General features: G+C 54.5%; 6 protein-coding genes across 6 annotated transcripts; 5 read left to right on the top strand and 1 right to left on the bottom strand.

The window, feature by feature from the left end:
* Window positions 1–78: 78 nt before the first annotated feature.
* On the top strand, window positions 79–1,227 carry GCG54_00007010 (alcohol dehydrogenase; the record flags this gene model as incomplete). Its single annotated transcript, XM_045407000.1, has 2 exons — window positions 79–138; window positions 190–1,227. The coding sequence occupies 2 exons, from the start codon at window positions 79–81 to the stop codon at window positions 1,225–1,227; spliced, it is 1,098 nt and encodes a 365-aa protein (XP_045259910.1).
* Window positions 1,228–1,884: 657 nt separating this feature from the next.
* On the top strand, window positions 1,885–3,671 carry GCG54_00007009 (Amidase; the record flags this gene model as incomplete). The annotated part of the gene is made up of 2 exons (XM_045406999.1): window positions 1,885–1,913; window positions 1,973–3,671. 2 exons carry the CDS (start codon window positions 1,885–1,887, stop codon window positions 3,669–3,671), a joined length of 1,728 nt encoding a protein of 575 aa, XP_045259909.1.
* Window positions 3,672–4,156: 485 nt separating this feature from the next.
* On the bottom strand, window positions 4,157–5,083 carry GCG54_00007008 (2-(R)-hydroxypropyl-CoM dehydrogenase; the record flags this gene model as incomplete). The annotated part of the gene is made up of 3 exons (XM_045406998.1): window positions 4,157–4,452; window positions 4,511–4,954; window positions 5,011–5,083. Coding segments are annotated over 3 exons (813 nt in total), but the record flags the coding sequence as incomplete, so codon positions are not given.
* Window positions 5,084–5,871: 788 nt separating this feature from the next.
* GCG54_00007007 (uncharacterized protein) lies at window positions 5,872–8,574 on the top strand (the record flags this gene model as incomplete). The annotated part of the gene is made up of 6 exons (XM_045406997.1): window positions 5,872–5,899; window positions 5,931–6,272; window positions 6,332–6,610; window positions 6,668–7,688; window positions 7,736–8,151; window positions 8,321–8,574. The coding sequence occupies 6 exons, from the start codon at window positions 5,872–5,874 to the stop codon at window positions 8,572–8,574; spliced, it is 2,340 nt and encodes a 779-aa protein (XP_045259907.1).
* Window positions 8,575–8,908: 334 nt separating this feature from the next.
* GCG54_00007006 (uncharacterized protein) lies at window positions 8,909–9,736 on the top strand (the record flags this gene model as incomplete). The annotated part of the gene is made up of 1 exon (XM_045406996.1): window positions 8,909–9,736. The coding sequence occupies one exon, from the start codon at window positions 8,909–8,911 to the stop codon at window positions 9,734–9,736; it is 828 nt and encodes a 275-aa protein (XP_045259906.1).
* Window positions 9,737–10,181: 445 nt separating this feature from the next.
* GCG54_00007005 (Twinfilin) lies at window positions 10,182–11,331 on the top strand (the record flags this gene model as incomplete). The annotated part of the gene is made up of 3 exons (XM_045406995.1): window positions 10,182–10,200; window positions 10,295–10,872; window positions 10,936–11,331. The coding sequence occupies 3 exons, from the start codon at window positions 10,182–10,184 to the stop codon at window positions 11,329–11,331; spliced, it is 993 nt and encodes a 330-aa protein (XP_045259905.1).
* Window positions 11,332–11,536: the final 205 nt, after the last annotated feature.

Genomic DNA, 11,536 nt, shown 5'->3' with positions numbered 1-11,536 from the left:
ATCCACGAATGTTGCTCCTACGACATAACGAGTCTACGCTCTCAGTCGTATCAGTCTGACAAGAAGTTTACTTGCACCATGACGCAGATGGCGACCCCAAGCACTCCCCCCCTTATGAGGGCTGCTCAAATATCCAAGGTTAGTTTTTCGGTCACATCGTCCAGACAAGCAGGAACTAAAGCATTGCAGTACGGCAAACCCTATGAGCTGGTTGAGAGACATGTGCCAGAAGTCCGCGACAATGAACTTCTTATCAGAGTTCACGCGGCTGGGTTCTGTCACTCTGACCTGCAAGTGTTGCAAGGGCAATTCAAGTCACCTCTAGGCATGATCCCATCACACGAGCCTGCCGGTGTAATCGTCAAAGTTGGCGCAAAATGTACTTCTGTCTGGAAGATTGGCGACCGGGTTGGTGCACTCAATTACAAGAATTCGTGCGGGGAGTGCAGTGGTTGCAGATTGGCGAAGCGCACGAGTGGGCAACTTGATCCACGGTTCTGTGACAATAGAGAAACTGCAGGTTTTCAACACGACGGCGCATTCGCAGAATATCTCTCGATTGACCCAGAAACCACGGTCCGTCTGCCGGCATCACTATCGTTTGACCAGGCTGCGCCTTTGATGTGTGCAGGGGCAACGGTATGGGGATCGCTGGAGAGAGCGACGGCTGGGCTCAGCCCCGGGGAGACAGTGGCTGTTGTCGGCATCGGCGGGCTTGGTCACCTCGGTCTGCAGTTCGCTACCGCCATGGGATTCCGCACAATAGCCATCGACAATCGACCGGCTGGCAGGCAACTTGCCACGGAAATGCCTAATGAAGCTCTGAAGCCAGCGCTGGTGGTTGATTCCGGTGCTGAAGACGCGACTGCAAAGATCATGGATTTCACGAACGGTGAAGGTGTCGCTGCTGTAGTGGTCTGCACTGACTCTTTGGCGGCCAACAACTGGGCCTTATCGATACTGAGGATTGGGGGTGTCATGGGTGTGCTTGGTCTGCCGGCCGACGCCTGGAGATTCGATTCAAGTGTCATTGTTTTTAAAGAGCTCACCATCCGTGGAAGCTATGTTGCCAGCCGAACAGCAACAGAGAGGATGATGAGAATTGTCGAGGAAGCTGGCGTCAGATCGCACATTACACTCGTGCCGTTTGACGGGATTCCGGGTGTTGTAGAAATCTACCAAGACAGCGCTTTTAGGGGGAGGCTCGTGGTCCAGGTAACAGAGTGAACGCAGAGATGCGAACAGAGGGTCAGCGACAGCAACCATGGCGTATAGCAGCAGCAAGGTGTTGCAGCAGAGACAGGGGCAGGCAGAGAGAGTCCCAATCAGATGAGCTTGCTTCCCTACTGGACTGAACATGGCGTCGCCCCCCCTGGCGTCTTTACCACCAAACCCAACAAACAGGGTGACAATGCAACAGTTGTTTGGCAATTTCTCCCTCCAACTTTGATCCCCACGATTTCTGAGCTTTTTGCCCAAATTTCGCGTCACTTCACAGCTTTAGCATCTCGTTCAGCACTGGATGTGGAGCTGGGGCAAGAAGACTTCCAAGTTCCCCGACTCGCGCGGTTCATTACCAACTTAATTACCCCATTGACCCTTCTCCAACCCCGAGACGCGACTAATGGGGTCGTACCGCCCGGCGGGGTCATTCATTCTCCTGTCATCGCGTCCACTAATGCCGACTTCATTCTCTTTGTCATCGGAGGCCCTTCTCGCCACAAACCGGTACAATGACCCCCGGGAGTTGTCTCCGACATTTCCTCGCGGCTCCATCATGGATCACGTCTTGATACACATATGAGCAACCAGTTGGGCTGGCTTCAAGCGGCATCCGTGGAATACACGTTGAGCTCGCAGTAGAAACTTGGTCGATTGCCCACCATGTCTGTATTCTTCAAGGATATCTCATCGTACGGCCATCAAAGTTGTCCACTCTACTAACAGACCTCTTGCTAACTGCTCTTTCTAGAGATAATCCTGTCCAGAAAGGCGACGTCGAGAAGCTACTCGAGCCGCTTGGACTGACGATCAAACCCGAGGAGTCGGCCGACTACCAGAGACTCCTGGCCGCAGTCCACGACTGTGCAACCCGCATCGATCGCCTACCGGACTACCAGCCAGTCCCCGATACGAAGAAATACCCCCGCGAAAACGTCCATACCCCTACAGCAGAAGAGCAAGAGTTTGGCCATGCCTGGGCGCACCGATTTCTAATTCGAGGAGATCCATCCGCAAAGGACCCTTCGTCAGGGTCACTGAAGGGTAGAAGCGTCTGTCTGAAAGACTGCATCGCTGTTGCTGGCGTCCCGCAGTTCTTTGGCAGTGACGCTTTCCCTCCATGGACACCATCAACAGATGCTACCGTGGTGACCCGAGTGCTAGATGCCGGAGCCGATATCCTGGGTACAGCAACTTGCGAACACTTCTGCAATTCCACAGCGTCCTTCACTAGCGCGCAAGGCACGATCGAGAATCCATACAGAGAAGGTTACTCTACCGGCGGTAGCACCTCCGGCGGTGCGGCACTGGTTGGTTCAGGAAAAATCGATATTGCTCTCGGCACGGATCAAGGAGGCAGCATTCGGGTTCCCTCGTCGTTCTGCGGATGCGTCGGAGTAAAGCCTACACACGGCCTGATTCCCTTCACTGGCTTCACAAGCGGCGATGCCATCGACGACCACGCTGGTCCCATATGCCGATCCGTCATGGAGGCTGCCCAGTGCCTCGATGTTATTTCAGGCTATGACGGCATCGACGACAAGTCATTGGGTGCTGAAGCCCACGGCTCATACAATTTTGCCAACTTTCTTCGTTCAAGCTCCGGTCGCCTCGATGGCATCAAGATCGGTATTCTCAAAGAAGGTTTCCACCAAGAGATTGTCGATTTAAGAGTCAGAGACCACGTCCTGATGGCGGCACAGAAGCTGGGAAGCCTAGGAGCTGCGGTGGAAGAGGTTTCCGTGCCGCTCCACCTCGAGGGCCCTTCAATTTGGACTCTGCAGCAACGTATTTCCGGTTCTTCGGGCATACTTGGTCGAGCTACTGGCCATAGGGGACTCGGTCTCACTGAGTTCGAAAAGGCTCGACTCCCATTTACCGATCCTAGCTTTCATAAGCTCTTCCCGTCAACCAAGAACACTGTCATCAACGGCCTGTACTTGCAAGACAAGTTCCCTGGGCTCTACAGCAAAACAGTCAATATTGGTCGTCAGATCAGTGATGCCTACCAGCGTGCTTTTCAAAAGTACGACGTCATTGTCATGCCAACAACGCCTTTTGTGGCCCCGCGACACGGCAGTCGGGATTCGGTCTTGGGTTCGTTTGAGCCCACGATTGGCTTGACAACCAATACGGCTGTCTTCAATGTCACTGGGCATCCAGCCATGTCTATGCCCGTTGGGTTCATTCCCGCGAAAGATGATGCACAAGTGATGCTGCCAGTTGGTATGCAGATTGTTGGCGGGCTATGGCAGGAGAAGAGCGTACTAAGGGTTGGACATGCTTGGGAGACCAACTTTGATTGGCGGGCTCTCAAAAGCATCGAGGAAACCACTAATCAGTTACATTCCCCTTCTAATGGAGCGAACATGAAGCCAAACAGCAGACCCGTGCCTGAAGTAAATAGCACCACGTCACCCACCCTCAAACGGGTGAAGCTCTCCGCCTGAGAATAGACGGCAAGATCTTATCTATTAGACTCTCAAAATAATCAGATAGTAGAATCATGTTCGATTCACGTTTCCCAGATTACAAGTCCAATTTATTGCAAAATTCTGTTATCATGCAGCCTGCCTGTCTTCTTTAATGGAGATATATGGTCTGTTTTCTCAGATGCTTTGAGTGAAGCTACGAGGAAGAAATTAAGAAATTCAAAGACTGGCATTGTGACAGGCAGAGACACAATTGAGAATGGATACACAGTTGTCGGACGCGAAAGACGCAGGCCTCACTAGCGTTGGTCAAATTAAGAATCCATCGCAAGGAATTATTTCAGACTTCAAGGGCTGTTTGCCACTCGAACCCCGCCAAAGATAGTATCTTTAGACCGAATACAATTCTTCCCCAGGATGAGTCTGTCAGAACTAAGCTCGTTCGAACTAGAAGCTAGGTAGATCATTCAGTTTTGTTGCTCTTTGCCTCTGTTGAATGAATTTCAATTGATTGTGTATCCGCCATCAACGACCAGTGCGTGCCCCTGTACAAATGACGCCTGGCTAGAACACAGGAATAAGACTGCGTTCGCCACCTCCTCGGGTGTCCCCATACGCTTCATGGGCGCAATATCAATCGCTGGCTTCAGCCTCTGGATCAGCTCCTCATTTGCCGTCGTCATCGGCGTCGCAATTACACCCGGACAGACACAGTTTACCCTGATACCATCTTCCGAGTAATCTATGGCGTCGGATTTCGTCATGTTGATGATGGCAGCCTTTGAGGCACAGTATGGGGCTATTCGAGAGGTCTCGTTAGTGATCTGCATTTGCGCTCGTGATATTCTCGAGCTTACCGGCTTTTGGTCGAGCGACTACGCCGAGCTGACTCGCGATGTTTACAATAGATCCTCGCTGCTCCGGATGCTCAGATAACGGCTTCTGCTTCAACATGTGACTTAGCACGGCGCGGGACGCCAGCCAGCTGCCTCTGTAGTTGACATTGTTTATGAGATCAAACGCCGCCGTCGACGTCTCGTGAGATTTCAGTGATGCCCCCAGGATTCCTGCGCAGCTCACTGAATAATCGATACGAGAGAACTTTTTGGCGATATCTCCAACAAAAGAATTGAGAAACGTCTCGTCAGAGATATCACCTTCCTGACTCAACACCTCCGCTTTTGGGTGAATCTCAAGAATCGCATCGCGCGTGTCAATGAGTGACTTTCTGTTGAGGTCGGTGATGGCAATTCTTGAGCAGCCTGACCGAGCAAAACCTCTGGCAACAGCTGCCCCAATACCTTCTCATTGTCAGTGATGAAGTTGCCTTGAAGACGAAAAGCTTGGGCTCGCTTACCCGTTCCACCGGCACCCGTGATGAATGCGACTCCGGGAAACTTGAACATTCTGATGCTTGTGGCCGGGGTCGTTGCTATTGCGTTGTAAAGCAATACGCAATATGCTTTGAGAGCAACAGCTATGTTATGCCTATCGTTACATGGCCCAGATAGGTCGACATCGGCCTGATGATCACTTCCCAACTACTCCAACACGCCCGAGCGTGAACCGGCCCAAAGACCCGATTCACAATACCGAGTGGATATTGCGGGGAAACGGGCAAGATACGGCCTCGGAGAAAAGCAGGTTATTCATTGTCACAGGGGTAACGGCGCAAGATAATTCGCCCAGTCCAAGGGAGCATCGAACTTAGATAGCCGCCGTGGGGGGCATGGATACGAGTCATGTTCTCCAAAGATAATGGCCGCCTTGGGGTCGTCGATAAGACCCACAAGGGGAACAATCTTCTCCAACATAAGCCAAGGGGATGCCCCAATTAGCCTTCTCTCCAACTTGCCCTGTCTTTCTCATCACCTCCAACCACGGCGTCTGTGTGTGTGTGTGGGAAAGGATGTTGTCCCACACCGGTCCCGGCACGCAGACCCAGCCGCCACCGCAGCCGCATGCACAATCGCCGCAGGCTCTCCATCCCAGGCCTCATTCGACTCCAGTCAAGCGAAGGAGACGAACCGGTCACGGCCCTGATGCTCGTTCGTGCCCTCACTGTGGGCGAACGTTCAAGCGCACCGAGCACTTGGAGCGCCATGTTCGGACGCGTCAGTCATCCCATCTCCTCCACAGCCGTTTCCTATCTACTCCAAGTCCTCGCGTGATTTTGACACATCACGACACCTAAGCTAGCACTCCTGGCTTCTTCTCCATGACCCAGATGCCCGGGACTCTGCCACGTGCCTTTACGCTGACCTGCTCGCGTGTCAGACACCAAGGAAAAGCCCTTCATATGCCGTTGTGGAGCGGCCTTCGCTAGGCGAGACCTGTTGACCCGCCATCAGCGGATCGCCTTTCATGAGGACGGCTCCGAGTCTCCGGAGGGCCCTTCGGAGCCGGACTCCGGTGAAAATAGCCATGCGCCGCCAGTTGAGGCTGACCTCGCTGCTGCCGTCTCTCTCTCGGGCATGAGCGTGGATCATTGGTCGCAACCGCCTCCTCCGCCGCCGCCGCAACCTGCAGATCTGTATCCCATGGCCGTCCCTAGAAATGGTGGCCTCGTAGATGCGTCGTATCAGCAGACTTTGATAACAGATCAGTTCTACGAAAATGGTTGGTTGCAGATACGGCATCCCTTGTTTGGCTTTTGTTGCTTACAAACCTGGTGCCAGGCAATCAGGATGTTGTTGGGTTTGACGCCCACTTCCGAGAGTTTGCCAACTTCCTCGATGGCGTCGGTCTACCTGCAGAGTGGAGTCCCTACTTCCACGGCCCAGACAGAGACAATGATGTCGTCGACCCAGGCATGAGAGACTCAAGGGTGAGAGATTCGAGGGAAGGAACAGCTACCCCAGGGCCTCGCAGTAGGACCCGTCCCGGAACACCCTTCAGCTCTTGGCTACCATCGGCGCCAACAGGGAATCGCATCTCAGAGAACTTGCCCGACGCCAGTAAGTAAATGAACAAGTAAATGATGCAGGTGTAGACTTCTCTCACACAAGATTCAGTTCCTCGCTCCGTAGACAATGAGTCTCAGCCATATCGCATCTCGGACGAGCAGCGTTCTCGTCTCAATGCATCCATTGAGAGCTTCCGCGACATTCTCGACCCAAACTTCAAGTTCCCATCTCGCCATGCACTTACCCGCTACCTTACGTCTTACTTTGAAGGCTTCCACTCACATATGCCTTTCCTTCACACGCCAACATGGCGGATTTTCGAGCATTCCCTCGAACTCATTCTCGGTCTAGCTGCTGTGGGCGCACAGTACTGCTTCGAGCACCGCATGTCAGAGAGACTCTTCTACGCTGGCAAAGCCATCTTGATGGAGCGCCTTGCTCATGAGTCTGATAAGTTCGGGCCCAAGACAGGGTCATTTCTCAATATGCCTCAACGGCGCGAATCACGACCCATCCTGGCAAGAGATTGGGGTCCGTGGGAACCCATAGAGACCGTTCGTGCTTTGATTGCGCTCATGGGTTATGCGACATGGGAACCCAAGGTGTCGCTGATGCAGGAGGCGTTTGGCTTGCAGGGACTTCTGGCTCAAGTCTTGCGCGAAGTAGGCCTTCATGAGGAAGACGGGCGCCAGCCTCCTGCCGACCAGACCATGCCACAGGCAGCTTGGCATGCCTGGGCTCAGCAAGAATCAGCACGGCGCGCGAAGCTGATTGCCTTCTCTTTCATGCATACACATAGCATTGCCTACAACGTTTATCCTGTTCTCCGTAGCAATGAGGTCGGCCTGCGGCTACCTTGTTCGACCAAGGAATGGAAGGCATCGACTGCTGTCCAGTGGCAGATTGCCCGTCGAGAGACTGATAAACAGCAGCTCTTTTTCCAGGATGCGTTGTCGCTTCTGCTGAGAAACACTGATGGCACTGCGCCACTTGATCCTATCCCAACCCCACTGGGCAATTACATACTCTTACACGGTCTGCTGCAGAGGATATACATCGTCCGAGACCTCTCTTTGCCGGTGATGGATCACTCGGCATCACTGCCTAGCGAGGAGGTGGACAAGCTTGAGTAAGTCTAGTTGCAATCAGTTGCCGCACAGGGCTAATCTTCACCAGACGCGGCTTGCGATCGTGGACTGCGGGATGGCAACAGGCTCCCGAATCGAGTCTCGACCCAAACAACGAGAACGGCCCCATCCCTTTTACGTCCAGCTCACTACTTGGACTGGCCTACGTCCGGATCTATCTCCACCTAGGTCCTTACCGACTGCTCGAAACACGCGATCCGATCCGCATCGCCAAGGCCATATATCAATCACCCGCAGTCGAAAGAAGTGGCGGAGTCATTACTGCGCTTCTTTACACGGCCCATATGCTGAGTATTCCCGTGAGACTCGGCGTCGACCGTGTCGCACGTAGCCAGGCATTCTTCTGGAGTGTCAGACACTCACTCTCGGGTCTTGAGTGCGCTGTTTTGCTGAGCAAATGGCTCTTTTCCCTGACGGAGGCCTCGGGCACGACGCCGTTGAGTGGTAAGTCCTTTTACCCGAGCTTGTTACTGGAGTGGAGTTCTGCGGCGTCCCTATTTTCCTGTCATGCTCTTTTCTTCTGAAGTCGTCATTGTCTGCATTGTATTTATCCGCCCGGCAGCAAAACCCCTGTGCGAAGAACTTAAAGGGACACCTGCTGACAGGATTGCAGACAGCGAAGACAGGATCTTGCATTGGGTACGCTGCATCGTGGAGGAGGCCTACGACGTGGTTGACTTTGACGACGACGACGAGCCTGAAGTGGGTGTAGACCGGGACCCTGCGTCTCTCAGTCTGGCCGTATTGAGAATCTGGGCGCACTTCTTCAAAAGCAATACCCAATGGCCGTTTATCAATATGATCGGAGAGAGCCTGGAGAAGTATCGGGAGTTGCTGATGCGGAGTCGACCACGGCAAGCGACCTGAGTCAGGTAGCAAATAGCAGCACACAGCTTGACTGCTGTGCAACGATGGTGGTAAGCAATTACGACAAGGATTGGGACTTTGGCCGCTTGGCGAGACAGGTCATTTAATTGCTGCTCAGCTCCTCCCAATTGAGTTTCTGCTTATCGTATATCAGCATCTAGCGCTGATTTCGCGGGTTCAGCCATGGGTACACCGCCCGGAGAGACCGGGACGCGTCGATGCTACGTTAAATGAGCATGGCAACCCACACCGCTTGCTGATGGTTTCTTGTTCGCGAAGAACATGCGCAATTCTTGTTAGTTCCTCTGTTTTGCCTTGAGAAAGCTCGACCAGCATGGCAACTCCAGAGGACAGGGCGCGCGACGCTGGCCCTCCCAAGGTGATTGCCGTCGGGCTGCTTCGCACCGGCACGACCTCTCTCAAAACAGCTCTCGAAGAACTGGGCTTCAAGCACGTCTACGATGGCCTCGACTCCCGCACCAAGCCGACCCACTGGGATTTCCTGGAGCGAGCGGCGATGGCGACTTGGCCTGAAATCAACGCCAAGGGCCAGTCGCCTCGGCCGAAGCCTTTCACTCGAGAAGACTGGGACGAGCTCTTTGGTGTGTACGACGCGTTGACGGACCTAGTGTGCTTCTTCGCAGTGGAGTTGGCAGATGCGTATCCCGACGCCAAGATCATCCTCACGGAGCGCGACTACGACACGTGGTATCCCAGTTTCGAGAGCCAGGTCCTCTGGCCCAATTTCCAGCCCTTGACCAGCATCTTGATCAAAATCCTGGGCACTATTGTCGGGAACCGGGCGGGGTTCGCCATGCAGAAGATACTCCGCGGCTTCTCGGGAGGCGCGTCGAGTCTGGAAGACTTCCGCCGCATGACGCCGGAAGTGTACCGTCGGCATTCTGAGCGCATCAAGGCTCACATTGCACCTGAGAGGCTACTGGTGTACAGGGTGGGCAAGGACGGGTGGAAGCCTCTGTGTGACTTTGTCGGGAAAGAAGTACCTGAGGGTAAGGCGTTCCCATTTGCGAATGACCGACAAGCGCACGAAGCGTCGAATGCAAAGATTATTAGAAATGCTTGGTTTCAGGCAGCCAGGATTGTCGGAACGTATGGTGTTGCTGTCGGAGCTGTCTTTGCGGCGTGGAAATGGGTGAGGTAGACAGACCGGCACTATGCGCTTGAATCAGAATGAAGCTATTCGCAGCAGATGATACTGTGGTCGTGAAGAAAGTGATGGCGGTTACCAGGCGGTGGTACCTATGGGTGGGTACCCTAAGGATGGGCTTATGTAACCCGAGTCAATGGCGGAAGCCCGCCCCTCCTCCGTAGGCAGCTCCAGGCGTGGTGGTGTCTTTCCGCAGCGACCACTAAAGTGCTCCTACCCCTCCATTGTAAACCATTGGAGCCCCATCCTGGAATCCACCCAACAGCTGACGTAGCGGCCGCATCTCCAGCTTCACAACTCAACACCGCCGCTGCCGCCCTCAATCGTCGCCGGGGGAGTTGTGTGTATATATATATATCCCGTTCCTATCGCCTTAGCTTCACCCTGCGTCCTAGAGAAAAAAACCGCAACACCTAGAGCGACCCTCGAAACCGCCAGCATGCAGTCTGGCATTTCTGGTACGTCCCGCCCCCGTCGCTGTCCACCGCCAGATCCCGAATATCCTCAATTCCCTCGTTCCAGGTTCCAAATCCCACGGCTAACACTCATCAGCCTCCCAGGAGCTTGTCTCCCAGTTCAACACCCTCCTCGGGAGCGACAAACACTTCGGCCTTCTCGTCACCATCGACAACGAGACCCTCGCTCCCGTCCAGTTCCTCCCCAAGTCCTCAGACTCGTTCGACGACAACCTGTCCGCCCTCCAGCCGCACCTCAAGCCCAACGAAGCCCTCTATGCCCTCCTCCGCCGCTATGATACCGCTCCCCGCCTGACGGCCGTCACATACGTCCCCGACTCCGCCAAGGTCCGCCAGAAGATGCTCTTCGCCTCCACCCGCCTGACTCTCGTCCGCAAGCTGGGCTCCGAGCACTTCCGCGAGTCCATCTTCGCCACCACCCCAGAGGAGCTTTCTGCTCAGGGCTTCGTCAAGCACGATGCCCACACTGAGCTTGAAGCCCCTCTCACCGAGGAGGAGCGTAGTCTCGGTGCAGTCAAGCAGGCTGAGGCCGAGGCGAGCACCGGCACGGGAACCCGCGAGATCCATCTCAGCAAGACCCTCGCCATGCCCATCGCCGAGGACGCTCTTGCTGCCATGAAGGACCTGAACGGCGGTCGTACGCTGGTCATGTTGGTGCGTAACCAACCCTCCACCCATCCCACTCCTGACGGACCAACAGCTAACTTGCATCTACAGAAAATCAACCCCGAAAAGGAATCCGTCGAGCTTGTCCCTTCTTCCGAAAGCCCCTCCAGCATCACCGAACTTACCCAAACCATCTCCTCCACTGAGCCTCGCTTCACCTTTTACCGCTTCACCCACACCCACAACGGCGCCGAGTCGAGCCCCCTGCTCTTCATCTACACCTGCCCCGTCACTCCCGGCAACAAGGCCATCAAGAACCGCATGCTGTACCCGCTTATGAAGCGCGCCGTGCTCGAGATCGCAACCGGCGAGGCCGGCCTGACGCTGGACAAGAAGCTCGAGGTCGAGGAGCCCAGCGAGGTCACCGAAGACTCGGTCCTGTCCGAGCTACATCCCAAGGTGACGGCCAGACAAGGCTTCAGCAGACCCAAGCGTCCCGGAAGGTAAACGTGTAGGTGTAGGGCTGCAGGCGGGTAAGACGGGAGAAGCAAAGAAAAAAGGTCGAGCGCATGCAATGCAATGCAAAGGCGTTGGGTCCCGAGCCTGTAGATCGGGCTGATGATAGACTGAATTCATTCGCAATGCAATACTTTCTAAGTATGTTCGGCATATCTACAACTTGCGGCATCTTCTTTTTCTTTGCGTGCAACCA

The sequence above is a fragment of the Colletotrichum gloeosporioides genome, assembly GCF_011800055.1.
Source record: "Colletotrichum gloeosporioides strain Lc1 chromosome Unknown consensus_73, whole genome shotgun sequence".
Classification (NCBI taxonomy): Eukaryota; Fungi; Ascomycota; class Sordariomycetes; order Glomerellales; family Glomerellaceae; genus Colletotrichum; species Colletotrichum gloeosporioides.
The sequence above is the reverse complement of the archived record's forward strand: the minus strand, read 5'-3'. Positions and strand labels throughout refer to the sequence as shown.